General features: G+C 33.2%; 2 protein-coding genes across 4 annotated transcripts in view; one reads left to right on the forward strand and one right to left on the reverse strand.

Annotated features, from left to right (window-relative positions):
• Atp8b (ATPase phospholipid transporting 8B) overlaps positions 1–13,351 on the reverse strand; it is a 73,470-nt gene extending 60,119 nt beyond the window's left edge. The window contains exons 1-2 of one of the 2 annotated variants that reach the window (XM_072002804.1): positions 13,198–13,337; positions 5,648–5,774 (exon numbers count right to left, since the gene is read on the reverse strand). The gene's annotated coding sequence lies outside the window, so the exon portion shown is untranslated. Of the gene's footprint in view, positions 1–5,647; positions 5,775–13,197 lie in introns of both variants that reach the window. The other variant, XM_072002812.1, reaches the window with a different exon arrangement.
• A 194-nt stretch (positions 13,352–13,545) lies between these two features.
• Positions 13,546–19,035, forward strand: LOC139987007 (3'-5' RNA helicase YTHDC2). Of its 2 annotated transcripts, none has more exons than XM_072002833.1 (8): positions 13,546–13,690; positions 13,966–14,184; positions 14,266–14,459; positions 14,531–16,622; positions 16,698–17,084; positions 17,168–17,418; positions 17,493–17,833; positions 17,933–19,035. In XM_072002833.1, exons 2-8 carry the CDS (start codon positions 13,988–13,990, stop codon positions 17,942–17,944), a joined length of 3,474 nt encoding a protein of 1,157 aa, XP_071858934.1. In that variant the 5' UTR covers positions 13,546–13,690; positions 13,966–13,987; the 3' UTR covers positions 17,945–19,035. The 2 variants fall into 2 exon arrangements, with proteins under 2 accessions (XP_071858934.1, XP_071858943.1); XM_072002842.1 differs by having other exon boundaries at positions 14,537–16,622.
• The last annotated feature ends 106 nt before the right edge of the window (positions 19,036–19,141 follow it).

Here is a 19,141-nt window from a genome sequence, read left to right on the forward strand (position 1 = left end):
CAACTAAACATAACATTACTCTACATCTTTAAATCTACCTGCACCTTGAGCGTTAATAGCGTTCACGGTTCGCGGTATCAACCGATCAGTTGCAACCTGACTGATCACCTAGTTGAGATTTCCCATCGCCATATTCATTCTGCGTATTTCTGCGTTCTTAAATCTCCTACAACTGCACAAATACACGCAGTTTATTATATCCATTTTCAAGAGAAAAGTCTGTCTGCAAAAGTTGAAGACAATAAATCATTCGCATTTTGTATTTCGGTATCACAGCAGCCATACACAATACCGAAGTGCATAAATAACAACCGGATGTGTTCTCTCAGCTATACGTACGTTTACCTATATATGCAACTGAGAATCAAAGTCTCGATTATCGACGTCTTATCGCTGCTCACGTACGATTCGAAACAACACACGTCTGATACACGACTTACAATGATATAATCTAGCTCATGGCTTCTGATCGTTAGTACGCAAACACCGAAAAGTAACGGGATAACGTGAGGAAATAGTGTCGTAGAAACGACATAGCCGCGCGATTATGCAATGCTCTATCTGTATTCATGAGCAGCTATCTCGCGTAAATCATGGCAAATATATTTCATTAATTAATTAGTCGGACGAACGATGTCAGTTGGTTTTCTGTAAACAAACTCTGAGGAACGCGGAGCAGTGTGCTACGTTAGACAAAAATGGAAAAAAGAAAGAGATAGAAACGAACATACGACAGAGAGAACCGGTCATTACTAATAACTTTTGCATTGATCCTCATTATCATAAACAGTTTATCGATAGACGTGTTTTGTAATTTAATTGATTTGAATCTGTCGTTCCATAGGACGTGGCACGGTTAAACATCGTTGTTTTCCCTGTCGATTTTCACGGAGGCGTTGGTAGGTTAATGGAAAAGGAGGAAGTGAACCTGATCGATCCTCGCTGGGTATACATTTTCCTGGATCCGAAAGCGTAAAAATAACCCGAGAAGAATAATAGTATCGCGCCACTTCCTTGCAGGCCTGCGAGTGATGTAGATCAGCCAGTTTTACGTCAAACCGCAAACTCGTTCTTCCTTTTTCCCCTCTCCTTTCCTTTTTTAAAATCGTCATTTTATCTTGACCTTCTTCCGCTTATTTCTCTGTCGATTACGATTTTAAATGTTTCGTCAGGGCGTTAATGATACGACGATATTCCGTGGGAGTTATTTATACCAGCTGTGTGATTTTGGTGTTTAAAATTATGACATTTCAGGAGTAGTTCGAGTGTGATAATGCTGGAAAGGGCAGAAAGAGGCGTAGGAAGTTGATATTACAAGAGAAAGAAGTATTTTTATCTTCAAAGCATTAAACATGATTTAATAAGAGAGATACTTTATTGATTGTTGCTTTCTGTAATTTCCTTATACGTAGCTATAACGTATCATGACCATCTATCTTCATCTTTATATTTATTTCTCCCATTCAAAAATTTTACGAATAAATAATTAGAAAAAAACATCGAATACCAAATGGCGAATATGCAAAATAATGGCAACGGAATAAATATGTGGAAAAATCCGGGAATATTCGTGGAATTCAAGTAATTTCGAGTTTTTATTTCCTGGCTCCTCCGTCATTATTTTTAAACATTTTACAGAAAGGCGTCTGGTTTGCCGCGTTTCAGAGGGCAACAAGAGGGTCGGACGTTCAACCGATTTGACGAGATGCAACGAGAGAGGCGAGAATTAAACACTGTCAACTCGTTCCCTCGAATCAATTCTCGTTGCACTATCTCGAAGGTTTACAAATGGCGATACCTAACGTTTCACTTAGTTACAGAGCGCACACAATACGCGTAACCGAACAAACAACTGTATCAAATAAACTGATTTCATTTCACCAAAAACGTTTCTCGGAAACGTTTATCATTTCGACTGTAAGAAGAAATTCAAATGGTAAATATATATTTGAATTTCGCGAATTCTTCGTACGGTCGTGAAGAAAAAAAACAAAACAAAACAAAAACAAATAAGAGAATGAAAAAGTGAAAAATATTTTCTTTATCAAGAATTATAATCTAACACTCGACAGGAGTATCCTTACGTCATTTATTATTATAAAACAATTTAATTATTTTCATTATTTAATCAAGATAGAAAATTTGTCTTTTATGCGGTTAAATACTCCAAAGTCACTTAACATGGAAATACATCTAATTCAAACTATATTGATTATGACATATGAGTCAACCATACCAGTCGATTAAAATTCAACAAATACTGTCGTGTTTGGGACATTCGACTCGATGTATAACTCACGTAGAGAATTTATTTCATAACATAACTGAATATTAGTATTTAGATGTAACCCGAAGCATTGCGATCGTCTATGCCAAACCGATTGATGATTCAACGTTTTGATAATAAATTATTTATAGATGAAGAAAAAATTACGTGGAAAATCGAACTCGTAACAAAGTTACATATGAAAATCGTCGAATCATAGGATCACTGGTAATTTTCATATTTTTGTTTTACGAACGTCCTTGTAGGCGTTTATGCTCGTCCTATATGCTGCCCAAGTGGACGTCACAATGTCTCGTTATTCTATTCAACCTTGCTTTATGTCATGATTGCGTCGCACCTGTAAAGTTCCGATTCCGATGAACAGCGGGCATTAAATGTTTCAACGGATCGGTATCTATCGGGACCCTATTAAAATTGCATAGACTTTAAACCATAAAACGTGTTTCTCTCTTCCTCCATTTCGTCCTATGATTCTCACGGCCGAGGAAACTACTCGCAAGCAATTCGATCGTATCAAATGGAAATCATATTGTCAATTGCGTCTTGTTCTTGCTATTTCTCAAACGTTATCGTCGCGTACCACATCCAATCAGATCGTCGTATTTGCTCAAGAAATGAATCTTGTTTTGCCCTTTGTACACCCGTTACGAAACGTTTTATTTAAACTTAAATATTCATTAGATCAGCAGATGAAATACGACCATTCAGTTGGTTCGCTACATAATAATTAATCACATTACGCTCTTTCAGTCATTTTCCAGCTACATTTAGATAATTCGTGGGATTTACTGTCGATAAAGAATTTCTTACGCTTGAGGAAAATATTATGTAATCCAGCAAGTTGTATCGTTTTTTATAAAAGAAGAGAAAGACGCAAAAAATGTGAAAAAAGCATTCATCGGGATAATTTTAGTAAATAGTTTGGCAAACGATTATGGCAAATAAAATGATACTTTTCTATATTTTTTTACGTGGTTCTTCTCCATCATACGAAAAAAACTACAAAACGTTCTTGGTTACGTAGTATGAAAAAACCGTCATCGATGATTTCACGATTTAATTTTATATCAAAGATTCTTTTTATTACAAGCGCCTTTTATCGAAACGAATACAAGATGAGAATATAAAAATTCGAAAGACGTGTTCGAAATCTCTTTTTGCCGCAAATAATATTTAATTCGATTAAACTATCAGTGGAAAGATACAACTTCCATATCGTATCATAAAAATAAAAATCGCAACAAATTCATCAAGCACGGTTCGCGTTTGGTGTTTCTTGATACGGCTTCGTAGAAGTATCGAAGAAAGCCATATATTTGACTTTAGTACTTGACTTCTATTTGAAGGTGATTAATGTAACATTTCCATCGCTAAAACTGTGTGCGTGTAGGTAATTGTTCTTAACAAGTTCAGCGGCATGTGAAGTATAAGATTCCTCGTAGGTTGAAAGTTATGGTTTATAGGTCAGATGGTTACATTGTAATACAGACTTATAGGAAAGTATATCGATAGAATAGATTGGTTGTTCCATCGATTGTTTGCAAGTTTCTTCGAAAAGATATTCAATTTTGGAAAAATACACCTTCGATCAAATTCTAAAGAACAAGAATCTCGTATATCGATATCAAGTTTCTCATATTCAACTATGTACAAAGGAGAATATGTCAAGTGTCTCACAATGAAATAGAGCTATTTAAATAACAAAGAGTAATTACTCTTTCACAGCGCATAATGGTAAGCTGTCAAAAATTGAAATATGCTGGTTGCGTAATTAGCCATTACGTAATAAATCGGTATACAATGGGAAGCCGAGTGCATGATTTAATACGCAAACAACGATAATTATTAGGCTATGTAAAACATTTCAAGGTGAAAATATAAGTTAACATTTCATGCCAATATGTATCGGTGGCCGAATGAAAAATGTAGGGAGTTAACTGTGAGGGACATAACGTTTCTTCTTTGGTTGGCCTTTTGACGATGGTCAAGGCTAGTCGTCAGTTAATCATAAGAAACTGAATAAACCTACGCCAGTCAACGATGCCTTGTTAACACAATAATTGAAAAATTTGTGCAGAAATTTTTACAGTGACTTCAAAAGGCAGTATTGTATAAATCACTATAAAGTATCTCTGAATATTTATTAATAATATAATAAATGAATATCGATTTACTGAAAATGATTGCTAACGATATATAATTAAATATAATATACAATATACGTATAATTATATAACATATAATAATATGTCTAAAATATGTCACGACGAACGAAATCTTCATTGTCTTTAGTTTAATATTATTTATATAAATATTTCAAATGTTTTGTGAACAGATATTAATGGTATTGAATAAAACGAGATATTACTGCGTTAAAATCGAAGTATTTATTTTTCGGTTCATTATGTGTTCAAGTACAATGTATACTGTCAAAAAAATTAAACACCCGGCGCAAAAATAAATCACGTGTAATCAGCCTGATTATATGTATAAGTATGCGGATAAGCTGTCAGCTTATCTGCATCCCAATTACCAATGACTTCACACTCGTTACATCGGCGCTTTTAATCTATTTTCCTTCCTGCTCCAATCTTTTTCTGTTTCGTTCATTCGATAAGGGAGTTGGAAAATAGCCACAACCCGATTTCGTTAGGCGGGGTCATGGTGTAGCACTTTCTCCTTCGATTCAACTCCAACATTGCCTACTAATTACTTAAAATGTGCATTTATTCCTGAACTACTCGTATGGATCACGAGATCGTAATTTTTGTTTATTTCTGCGTAGAAAATAAAAACGCGACAATGTCAACGGGAAATTCCCTTCAGTTATTGGTGGATAGATAACACGCGTGATGTTTTCATATAACTAGAAACTATTCTAACTAAAAGACGATCTCGATTAGAAAAGTCACTAACAGTAAATGATTTCGCAACGCGGATTGTCGCGTAATCACAGCAATATCATTTTAAACCTGAGTTACTGGTTCTCCACAGAAATTACATCGCGATTGATCAATTCCTCCGCAATTTGCCGTAATTGTTAATCTTTAGCAAAGCTTAATGGCTCGTTAATCTTGTATAAATACCAATGCGGAATTACTATCGATACGAAGTAAATACTATGGAATTTGTATATGAACATAAATTAAGCGAGAATGTTAACGAAATATATATCCCTGTAATAAGCTTCAAATATCATATTAATTTCCTGTTATTTAGTTATCAAATAAATATCGTTTTATGTTCCGCGTTAAATAATCTCGTAGGTGAATTATTTTGCCTCGAAATATTCCATCGCGAGTACCTACATACGTATTACGCATATAAACTTTTAGAGAAAGTAATGACAAGTTCCCTTACCTCAATTTGCATATCTTCCTGCCACTGATTGTCTTTCATTCAATCCAGGCAAACTACATTCCGCGAACACATTCGTCACGTCCATCCAAAACTTTGGCTGACCGTGCATTTTTCACTTTAATTTCACCTTAAATCGGAGAACATTGTACGAATTAAAAATTACGAAATTTAAGAAAAGAAAAGATACTTTTATCAAAATATCTGTCAGGTTCTTATGTAAAATTTTGTAACATAGAAATAGAATTTCGTGTAAAAAACGCGTAGTACCGAGAAACAACTAACTCCGAATAATCTTCCTTCATTTCAACGCGAAACGTTTGTGACAATACATAATTTACAGAATAATAAGAATTCTTTGAAAGAACACAATTCACATTTGTTAGCAAACAGTCAAATCTTCCGGTATCTTTGTAACAAGTATTCATAGTTTAAACATTCGCTAAAAACCTTTGTTCATTTGAAAATGGTATACACTGGGTCACGAAAATATTTCAACTTTTACCATAGAAAGCTTCTGCGTCCATATTGTGTATGTTATAGAAAACATTTTGGAATTTCATTAGCATTGCAATGATACACGACTGTCACGATCATGTTCGTCAAACGTGAAACCAATCCAAAAATGTATATAGAAATTACGAGATGTTTATTGCAAACATATATTTAGCAAAAAATTAGTATACAACTTGAATTGCTACATTAGGTACATGGTAAACTTCAAATATAGTTACGTAGAATATTATTGTAGTATCGTGGGAAGACCATTGAGAAAATTCCGATAAACCACAGGTAGAAAAGAATGAAAATGCTGACGGTCCAGGAAGAATGGAAAATCTCGATGGGCCACAATAAGATGTATAAAAGGACGTTTTGGTGGATAGAATGGTCAGCTACGAGTAAATTGCAACTATTTGTAGTTACAAGTAAGCTGCAGATTAATCGTTACTCATAAGTTATTGAGTTATTGCGAGTTGGAGTTGGTCATAAGTTGTAAGTTGAGTAATTGTACAAATTCAGTTGATTTAGTTGTATCACATTACTACATCGAGAAATAGCTCTAATTAAACAGTCATAGTTTTCTGTTTCAATCATTATAAGTAAATACATCTATCTAAGTAAAGATCGCTATAATTCTGATCTCTATATTATATTGCATATATTATATTATAATAGTATATATTATATAGGATGTTTAGGACGTTTATATAATAATATGATGGATAATTGACTATCTAGGTACTTCCGTGATTTACGTTAATCTCGTTTCATAAGGAAATAATAGACGCACAACATTTTTTGTTTTGTATTATTTTATTGAATCACACATGATCCAGTTTGTTCTAATAAAACAAAATGATAATTACGTACGATCCATTTTCTTTCAATAGAACAGAATGATAATTCAATAAAATAGTATAAAAGAAAAAATACTGTGCATCTATTATCTGCTTATAAAACGAAAGAAGCTTTTAGAACAATTTAATATAATTTCATCAATATTCTCTACTTTTTGCTTTGTGGAGTTTATCGATTTGGCAAATAAGCAGCTTAAATAATAACGAAACTTCTATTTGTAGAGGTATATTGTAAAAAGTATCGTTCCAATTAAACTTGTATCGTAACGGATAATTGCACCGAATATCCTGTAATTTAATCCAAACCTAGTCTAGTCTCTAGAATCTCATAAAAATGGTAAATTTCGAAATGTCTCGTATAGCACACATAACATATTCATAAAAGGCTAAAGTCTATAAGTGTTGGAACACTTTCATGTGTCTGTATATGATATATAGAACGACGGAATCGTTCTGGAACAAGTGACCAAACTATGACATAATGATAGGATTGTATGCAAAATTCATAGTCAATGAGCGCATAGTAAGATAGATAAAAGACGATGGACAAACTCGAACACCGTTGAAACTCAAAGATGAGTCGACTTCGTCGCTAGAAATTGCCGACAGACCGCATAAATCGACTGTGAAGAGTCCATCGGTATGTTCTGTGAATAAGTCACGTGTATGTCTCCATTATTTACAAGCTTCGCGTAGGAGGATCGATGTGTGTGACCTGAGGTTACCATACGATCGTTAACGCAACGTACTATCATTACCGTAGGATCGAGATCCGGTAAAAAGTGAGCCAATAATTACTGCATATATAAAACGTTAAAATACAATGTAATCCTTTCCTCTTTTGCTTTTTTTTTCCTTTATCATATATTAGCCTCTTCAATTTGTATCGTAAATTATTCAAAGGAAAGGTATTATTAATTACTTAAACATAATTATTATCTCAGAACGTGTAATATATCGTTTCGTCGATCCTTATCAACGATAGTTTACTGACTAATAACATTTGCAAATCGACAAGCGACAAGTTTTAAGCTATCGAGTAAAAAAGATTATAAGGATACTTGCAGACAAAACACGGATACGCAATTATCAATGCACGAATTATACATAAAGTGAAACAAAAAATACGAGTGAAAGTTTTCTAACGAAATGTTTGCTTACTCCATACTTCGATAATATTTTATCACACGCTTACTATCCAGTCACGTAAAAACATTTTATACGTGTGCACATATCTCTAGATATCGTACTATTGCGCGGATGAATTACATCGACTTTATTATTATTTCAGAGACCAGAAATTATTATTAGTTCGAGGTATATCAAAAGTATTTTTATCGATTTAAAAAAGCCACACACAAATTCATCAGAATTTAAGAAATCATATACTGTTTTAAGACGAGCGATCACAATGATCGAAGATTCTTGATATCGGTTGTCAATAACGATAGACGAACATCGTGAGATTAAATTGACGGATAATTTAGGAAAAATACTAAAGTAATGGCTGTAGGTAAAAGTATCTAGAAACATGAAGAAATTTACATAACGCGACAACGTATGTAGGTTCAAACAAGTGAAAACGCATGTGACGTTTCTGAATCCAAGGTCGAGCGACGCGAACTTTATAGGAGAAAGGATCAACTCGTGAGTTCTTCAAATGAACGAGAATGGCTGAATTTCATACAGAATCGTCGTTTTCCTAAATTACGAATGTTCGCTATCAACTCTCCATTGACATCGTCCACTTGTATCTGAATATAACATTTTAAGCACTCAGTAACATTAATTGTCAGTGAATAAAGAAACTTCGTAGTCGTACTTTTAACAACGATATACCTATACTTTAAATAACAAGCGGTAACATTAGAAAAACAATGAGGATTGAAATGCATCGAGAAAATTACCTAACCCTCGCGCTTCGTATAGAAATCTCACGCTGGCACTCCAAATTTTTATTTCTGTTAAAAAAGAGAAGTTTCAAGTTTGAATTTGACTTTACAAATAATTATGTAGATAACGTAACAGAGATACTGATAACTATCAGGGAATGTTTATGAAAGCTTATGGTTAACACGTTGATACCCATATCTATATGATGGGTATACTTCCGTGGGGGCCCGTCACCCAAGTATGGGTGACGCTCTTCTCGTTCGAGTTAATTAAATATAGGATATACAACATAAAAATATTTTAATCACATTATATTATATTCTGGATAAAATATTACAGTATGCTATATCGCATGGTATTTGTTAAAACATTCCAAACACATTTGGGGTGATTTTGGGCACTTTGAACAATAGTTGTAGACTTCGTCATCACTACTCTCCTCACTTTCAAATATATTTTCACGCTGTTTACTGAACATTTTGAGGATGAACAAATCACTGATGTACGTCTCGCAAGTATGCTTTTCGACTAAATGAAAGATCTGAGATATCTGCCATGAGATTTCTTTGAAAACTCTAGTTGGAAAGCTTATCGCTTTCTCCATTTCAGAACTAACTAATCTTTTCTTTACAATGAATCGAAGGCGATAAACAATGAATTCCCGCTTGTCGCTCTATTTACGTTCTGCGTCGGATTTGGGCCCCGCAGAAAACTTAGCCGCATCACGCTGCGCGACCAACCTGTTAAAGGCTATGGAAGAGTAGAAACGTTTCCTATGGAAAATGGTTTTACCTATGGAAGGTGAAAAATTCTTATAGTCAGAGGCTCTTGTATTAGCAATGTAATAACAAATCTCCAAGAAGAGAACAAGACTAAACTTTGTGCTCGAGAGAATTAAGAATGCGTTCTCCGCGATTTAACCGAATAATCTGATTAAATTTCTGTCTTTCGTAATTGGTAGGTCAGGGCAGTGTGATTTTCAGGTGTAGGCGAAAGCTTGAGAATTCATGAAAGCTTCGGATACGAGTGCGACGATAAACGTCTAGACTCTAGACTCGCGCATTTGCATCCCGATGCTATGAGAATGTTAAATAAAATTAAGCATATTCGATGAGAAGAATTTCGACGTGATCTGTGTTCCATTGTACAGTACGACGAACGGTCGCTTGTAAATTCAAAATAGTATTTGTATTACCAACGGAGTTCGTGTACGGTATTAGTGCACCGTTCATGAATTATTAAATGATTCTGACTTAAGTGAACATTACTCTCTTTACCATATTCTTCGTTTAGTACTAATAATCAGATTGCGGATTACGATATCTAAAACGTTCCAAATAAATTCCAAATATGAAGGTACCATCAAACATTTCATTTACCGATTCGAAAGGGCACATATAAAAATTAACTTGCAATTAAGCAAGCCTAAGTGAAGAAGCAAGGTTAATTAAATCTTTGAAACGGCTAATTTCAAGGAAATTAGACGGGAGAAGAGAGGAGAGGGGACAAAAACACAAACAGACTTTCCGTCGAATTATCCATTGATCGAGATACAATTCAAATTAGTTTCTATTCTATTACAAATAGGATCGATTAAACAAAGAAAGAAATCTATATACATATTCATCATTCCCTTCTTTATCGATCAGCGGTCTATTAAATTGCAATGAGATACGACCACCATGGACGATGCGTTACGAAACGTCGCGCATAACTACATAATGATTTTATTTTGATTTGCAAGTGTCTTAAAGCCCACATGAATGGGCGTTTATGTGGCAAATTAGGCGCACACTCGCACGTGTGGCCCAATTAGATCGCCCGTTCGCGTATTTATCAGTTTGTTTGATCCGACGTTTATTTAACGGTCTACGGTTGTTGGACGGCGGAGCACTTTGCCGCGCCACCTTTTCAGGCCCCAATCAGTGGGAATCTTTAGCGTTTGCCCAGGCATTAACTAGTAGACAAGCGCAACGAGCAGATGCGATGTTAACTTACGTAATTCTTGAATGAACGACAACGAACGTGGCGTCTCAGTCCCAAGCGACGAACGACGCGGGACTTTCCCTAAAAAAATTCGAACGTCAACTATATCTCTCTCTTCTCTTTTCTTATACCGCTTACATTGTTTTCCTTTCTTCTTATACTTCGCTTCTCGGTATCCTCTTTCTCTTTCTTTCTCGTCCCGTGCCAATTCTTGCCTCTGGTGATTTTTGAATGAATTAAACATCCGTCTCGCCGAGAAAAACAATGTACCAAGTCACGGACTTTCAGCAACGTCCGAAATAAGAACACTGACGCAATGGGATAGATTTCGGTTCTCGCGAAACCAACAAAGAAGGTAAATGGCTGCTAAACGAAATTAACGCCAGAACTGTCACGATTGAAGGATATAAACCAAAGTAGCAAAGCGACCAAAATGAAACGAAAGGTGTCAAAGAGAAAAATAAGCTCGCGTCAATTTATTTTACAAAAAGGAAAGGAAAAATCATTCAAATCCCTATGGAAAAAAACATTTGCTGCGAAAAGCTACGAATCGGTTCGTCATTTTGACTCTAGTAGCTCTGATATTAAATTGACCATGGTTTCGATGCGTTTCTCGGTGATCGCGCCATTTCGATGTATATAGGTTTCGAATCGTAAACATTCGTGTAACATGTGCATATGGAACGTAATCTGTAGGAATACAAATCTATTTTGCAATGGTTTATACAATTTCCTTCCATTTATGTTCGTTAAGTAATTGCATAAATTTCAATTATGCGTGTAATTTTGTACATCATAAAGGTTATGAGACGTAGCGATTACATCGAGCATAAATAAATTGATATTTAATGTTACATAAATCTGATAATCTTACGATTATCGTTTTTATTTGTTCGTAATGCACGTGATGTCGACATTCGCGTTAATATCTTACACGGTTTACTCGACGTGTTTTGCAACGAACCTTAAATTTGGGTCTTGATCATGGCTACATGCTGTACGCATGCGCGTACAGGATATTTACACTTAATTTGATATATTCTTTATTATTTACGTAACTGTGTTATTGTGCAAAATTATTTATGTTGTTTATTATTTATGTAACTGTGTTATTGTATTGCTGTACTTTTAAATACATTTCCATATTCTGACTTCATAATTAATACAGACATAATCGATGATATATCAATGATAATTCATTCGAGATCTAGTCTACATAAATTTTTATAGACGTTAGTTCGATATTAAATATTTAAGTATACATATATTTAAGATTCAGATAATAATATTCTCGTAATAAAAACATGTACTATCTCCTGCATAATCGCATTTTAAATAAGTAAGCCATTAAATATACGCGTCAAAAGAATTATATTTACAATCCAATGTAATTTCAAATCATATTTAGGTTTCATTTTGAATTAATTTAAATTTCATATTGAAGATATTAAATACTGAAAAATTTATATCCTCTCAGTGTACTAAAAAATATATCGTTTCATCATTAACGAGGAATAACTGCATTCAAAGTATCTATTCAGAATACATATTATTATATATAACGAAACATTTCAAAATAATTGCATATCAATATGAAATATGGTACGAGTTCAATTACTCGTTTAACATTTAGAGATTCACTGCGATTAAATACTTCGAGAAGTAATTATTTTTCTATTACATATATATACTTTTTAAATATATAATTTGCCAAATGTGCAAAAAGATAACAAGAAATGTATAGAATGATTAGATCTGAGTTGTTTAAGTCTGCTGGTGAGTATTAAAATGGGAGGTCATCGGCAGATTCTCGGCAAAAAACCTGTTGCTTCGCTTACGTTGTCAGGAAGTTTAATCGTTATCGTAAACCTTATAGGAAAAGTGCCAATAGAAAACTGGAACTTTGGCCAAGTTTACAGATAACGTAACAGATCCACAATAGGTTGGCCTGTTTAATACGACAGCCATACAAAGATGAAAGAAAAATTCGATGATATCGTTTTGCATCGCAGGATTTAAAATCCCAACCGTCATTCTTATCCGTGTTGAAATTTTTTAAAATGTATAATTTATCTATCGTTGAAGTATTTTCAACATCTAAAATTATATACGATACACAAACACGTGTATAAATTTATTAGAAGCGAGTTGAAAATCTTTGTAAGATTTCACCGATATCTTTAAACACAGACAGTAATTGACGGAAAGGCACACTTGTGATCGTCAATCATCAGGTATCAAAATCTTTCGTCGTAAATCTTAATCATTCGACTTCTCTACGTAAGAGTATATGTTCGTTATAAAATATGTACTTACCGAAAACAACTAATCCTTGATAAAGCACAATAAACACTCGTAAAATATGATAGAGACGACATAACCCGCGCACCAAACTAAACCGGCCATATTGTTTACTGGAACAGCATTTAACCGTGTGCCTGCTTTCACTGTTTTGCGGATCTCTCGTGAAAAATGATTATAACGCGCTCTGTCGTTGCACTAAGTTAACTTTGTTGATATTTCGTTCAAATTGGTAACATAGAAACATGACCCGACCGTGAATCTAGTAGAATATGGTTTATATCGATACAAACTGTTCTAAATAATTTTCTAGACTAGTGTAGAGGGAGTTCATAATTGAAAAGGACGTAAATATTATTCGCTGTGTTTATTACAGGTCATCACTCAAGTATAATGTGTTTCTATTAAACGTAATTTTTACAAATTGTTGTAGTATTTATCAGTATTAGTTTATTAAATACATATTGGATTTAAATACGATTCATGTACACGGAATTATCGAAATTATGTGAGTTTATATAAAAAGTTCATGAAATTATACACATCTTGCTTCATTATATGCAATTATACACATCAATTTTATAATTATTTTATTTTATTTATATTTTTATCTGCTTGTCTCAAGGTCGTTATCTTTTGAAAGATGTAGTGTCTACTCTTTCAAAATCTTATGGAATTAACTACATTTTAAAATAAAATAAAATTTGATTCTGCTCAATATTTTTAAAGAGGAGATTGAAAAACATTTAGTTTAAAATATTTATTGGTTATTTTATATTTCAGAAACATTTATTAGATATATATAATGCCACGCAGAAACCGCAGTAAGAAAGCCCCTCTTATTGGGGAGGATACTAGAATTGCAGTAAATTTAACGCTTAAAAAGTTATTGGAAACTCATGATCAAAAAGAATTAGAATTTCCATCTTCGTATACTGCGGAAGAAAGAGCCTATATTCATAAATTAGCGTATGAACTTGGATTAAAATCTAAAAGTAGAGGGTAAGTTAAAAATAATACAAATATTTAAATTTTAATGTAATAGATAATGAATATAAATAAATATAAATTTTCCTTTAACAGTAAAGGTACAAATCGTTTTTTAACTGTGTACAAAAGAGAAGGATCGACAATAGTCCAAGCTGATGCTGTAATAAAATTACAAAAAGCATCAAGACAAAGTATATATAATTTATTACAGGCTTTTCCACTAAACCATAAAGAATGTCAAGATTTGTTACCACCGATTGAACGAGAACGGCCTCCTAATACAGATGGTACTCTGATATATATATCCAAAGTATATGTAATTAAATCTGAAATTGAGCTTGTAATCTATAACTTTTAGTTTCAGTAAATACAAATACAAAAGCAATGGGTCGATTAAATAACAGCGTGCCTCAAATACCACAATTGAAAACTAATTTTGATGTATTAAATTATCGTAAAGCACTCCCAATATTTAGCTTCCGGGAAGATATCCTTGATGCATTAAACACCAATCAGGTAGTCATAATAGGAGGGGAAACAGGTAGTGGTAAAACTACCCAAGTTCCACAATTTATTCTTGAACATTGCCAACAAAGACAACAACCTTGTAGAATTATTTGCACTCAACCAAGGAGATTGTCAGCTGTTTCAGTGGCTGAAAGAGTAGCATTTGAAAGAGATGAAAAAATTGGTCAAACGTTCGGTTATCAAATAAGGCTTGAAAGTAGAGTTGCCCCAAAAACTCTTTTAACATACTGTACAAATGGTGTTCTCCTTAGGACTCTTATGGCAGGAGATTCTGCTTTAAGTACTGTCACACATGTTATCATGGATGAAGTTCACGAACGTGATAGGTTTTGCGATTTTCTTTTAATAGCATTAAAAGATGCAATACAAAAACATAAATCTCTTAAACTTGTGCTTATGAGCGCCACATTGGATGTTAACATTTTTGTTAAATATTTTAACAAATGTGCAGTTGTAAATGTCTTGGGAAGATCATATGATGTCGATACGTATTTTCTCGAAGATGTTCTAAAAATGACGGGTTATATGACGAAAGAAATGCTTTCAAAGAGAAAAGAGTTTATGAATAAGAAAGATCAACATAAAGTGTTAGAAACTTGGACTCAATATAAACCTCAACAATCAGGATCAAATACTATGAATGAAAGATGTATATTGCCTGCTCCAATTCTAGCACAACAGAATGAGCCAGTTCCTGAAAAAATAAAATTAGAACCGTGGCTAGCTGAAGAAATGGATAAAAGTATTTCTGAAGCATGGTTACGCGGAGGCGAAGATAATTTTGCACAACTTTTATATTTCATACTTTCCGAAAATGTTTCGGTGGATTATCAACATTCCACGACATTCGTAACTCCGCTTATGATTGCCGCAGGAAAAGGATGTATAAATACCACAGAACAGCTTTTAAATTTAGGTGCAAATTTAAACCTACGAGCAGCCAATGAATGGACTGCATTAGATTGGGCAAAGAATATGAATCAAGCTGAATGTGCTGAGTTAATAGAAGCATATATGAAAACTTATGACTGTACACTACAGGATGAAACAAAAGTACACGCTAAAGATGTTTCACTTTCGGAAGAAGATAAATTTTTATTAGATGTATACCAGCATACATTTAATGATGATAAAATTAATTATGATCTCCTCTTACAATTAATTTTGCACATCCACTTAAAGATGCCTCCTGGTTCTCTTTTAGTATTTTTACCAGGATATGATGATATTGTAACTATGAGAGAAAAGATAAATAATGAAGAAAAGGAAATGAATAAGGGTTTACGCTATAATTTGTATGTACTTCATTCAAATATGCAAACATGTGATCAAAAGAAAGTATTTAAGCCAAGTCCCGTGGGATCACGGAAAATCATTCTTTCAACAAATATCGCTGAAACAAGTATCACAATTGATGATGTCGTATATGTTATTGATTCAGGAAAAGTTAAAGAAAAATCGTTCGATGCATTATCGGGAGTGTGTACACTTAAATCTAATTGGATTTCCCAAGCTTGTGCAAAACAACGTAAAGGTAGAGCAGGGAGATGTAGAAAAGGGATTTGTTATCGGCTATTCTCGTCAGTTCGATATAATAGCATGGAGCCTTATCAAACTCCAGAAATCTTAAGATCACCACTACAAGAACTGTGTTTGTATACAAAACATTTAGCTCCAGGAAATACACCTATCGCAGAATTTTTAGATCGAGCATTGGAACCACCTTCTAATGTAATTACAAGAAATGCAGTTCAATTATTGAAGACTATCGACGCATTAGATCCGTGGGAAGATCTCACTGAATTAGGAAGTCATTTGCTTGATTTACCAATTGAACCAAGACTTGGAAAAATGTTATTGTATGCTGTAGTTTTAAAATGCTTAGATCCTGTCTTGACTATTGTATGTAGTTTAGCATACAAGTAAGTAAGAATTTAGACTTTTAAGTATATGTTAAATAACTTGACTTAATATTGAATTTGAAAAATGATTTTCAGAGATCCCTTTATATTACCCCTGCAACCATCACAAAAGAGAGCTGCAACTGCGGCTCGTAAGAGATTTGCGACTAATACATATTCCGATCATATGGCAGTTTTACGTGCTTTCCAAGGGTGGCAAAATGCACGTGCAAGCGGCAAAGAACGTACATTTTGTGAACAAAATTTTATTTCAGCTGCTGTGATGGAGATGGTAGTTGGAATGCGTACACAACTGCTTGGTCAACTTCGTGCATCTGGATTTGTTAGAGCAAGAGGGCCAGGAGATATTAGAGATTTGAATTCTAATTCTGAAAATTGGGCCGTAGTGAAAGCAGCTCTGACTGCTGGTTTATATCCGAACCTAATAAGACTAGACAGAGAGCATTTGCAACTAAGAACACAGTACGTTGCTTTTTTAATTTTTTCAATATTATATTTTTATATAATATAGTATTTATTTACATTTTTGATTGTTAATTTTGTAGGAAAGAAGTAAAAGTATCTTTCCATCCATCATCAACTTTGAGAGATTATCCCAAATCACCAAGGATGACATCCACTCAAACATATGCAGCTAATGTAGAATCTTTGCCCTGTGATTGGTTACTTTATGAAGAAATGAGTCGTACAGGACGATTTTGTCATGTTAAAATGGTTACTCTGATCAATCCATTAACAGTAGCTTTGTTCTGTGGACCAGCAAGATTGTCCGTAGATGTAATTTATGAAGCTGAGTGTATGTGGTATCTGACAACTTAATGTAGTACATTTTATTAATATATTTTAATGTCATGATTTTTTTATTTATAGCTGTACCAGAGAGTGAATCAGATTCTGAAGTTGATGAAAGTAATGAAGGAACGATTTTTAAACTCGACGACTGGATAGTATTTAAACTTGATCCAGAAACTGCTAGATTCTTTTTACATTTAAGACAAAAATGGAATGCCCTGTTCTTGAGACGTATGAAAACGCCGAATAAAGCAATGTCGCAACTTGACGAAAAGGTAGTGAGCACTTTAGTAAGTGTAATTACAAATGAAGAACAATCATGTGGATTACAACAACCATCTGGTATTGGTCAAAGACCACGCCCTTTAATTGTTGATTATTATCCTGCCAATGTTAGGAGAACAGATGACTTTGTAGAGGTAATTTCTTAAATTTTCTGATATTAAATGAACACTAATATTTAGCTTTTTTGTATTTATAGTTATATTTTGATTTAAAATTTATTTCCCTTTTTTTAGAGGAATTTTTAAAATTGGACAGAAGAACAATATTTTATTAAGTGTAATCTATAAGAGATATTTTATTCTCTTGGTTCCTATGTGTAACTTAATATGCAATGACATAATAGCATTCCTAATTTGCATATTTTAATGAGAATTGAATAGGTTGCTTCTGAAATAGAATAGGATAAAAAAAACGAACGAATTGTGGGTGATTATCTATAAGGATAATCATAGTTTCATTAAAATGTTTAGTTAATAATGACAAAGCCAATAAATTTTGTTTTTCGTTCGAAAGTCTAAAAGTAATAAAAATATTTTATTTAATTACATATATTTTTTATATATATACATATATATGTGCGCGTGTTGAAATTATTTATTAATTGCATATTTCTGGTCGTTTAAATTCGATGTCGTCAAACACATCTGATGGTGAATAGGTAATATTTTTCTTGTAAATTGCATAAGATTTTAATTATACAAGTTGTTATAAAGTGTTACAGAAAAATGTCAAGTAATATAGGTAGCTAAACATATAATTTCATGGCTTATGACAAGATTTGCTTTATTATGAGGGTGCTGTTTTTCTGAAATTGCTTTACATTTCCAGTTTATTGCCTAAATAGTATTAAATGAATAACATGTAGGAATCGAAGCGTAGATCTTTGTACCTTTTAATGTGATATACTGTATAGATATTAATCTAAGAGTAATTTATTTACATTTTATATTGTGCATAAAGTACTTAATGCTATGATTTACTATACAGAACAATGGCACTTAAGAGAAACACTAATCTGCAGGCAAAAAGATGATATAAATTTAATGAAATAGGAAATGAAACGCAATTTAATACTTTAATTATTTGACACAAATATTTTATAAGCACTTTTATTTGAAATTCATTGCTTGCAAGTGTTTATTATCAAGTACAAAGTTTATTTATATTTAGATATTTTGGAAGTCATAAACTACAGCAATACTGTTTGTTTTGTATACATGTAATTTGTCGAGCTAAAACATTAGGCAACAGTAACATATATATGTTAATGTCAACATAGTCTTTAGAATTATTGTAATACTCCACAGTGTAATAATAAAAACGGTATATCATAATATGTAAACATTTCTTTGTTTCTTACATTTCTTATTTACTATATATCTACAAATATATTAAATCAATGATACGTTACGTCTTGACTTACGCAATACTCAGTTATGAAA

This window comes from Bombus fervidus, chromosome 1, assembly GCF_041682495.2.
Source record: "Bombus fervidus isolate BK054 chromosome 1, iyBomFerv1, whole genome shotgun sequence".
In the NCBI taxonomy this organism is placed as follows: Eukaryota; Metazoa; Arthropoda; class Insecta; order Hymenoptera; family Apidae; genus Bombus; species Bombus fervidus.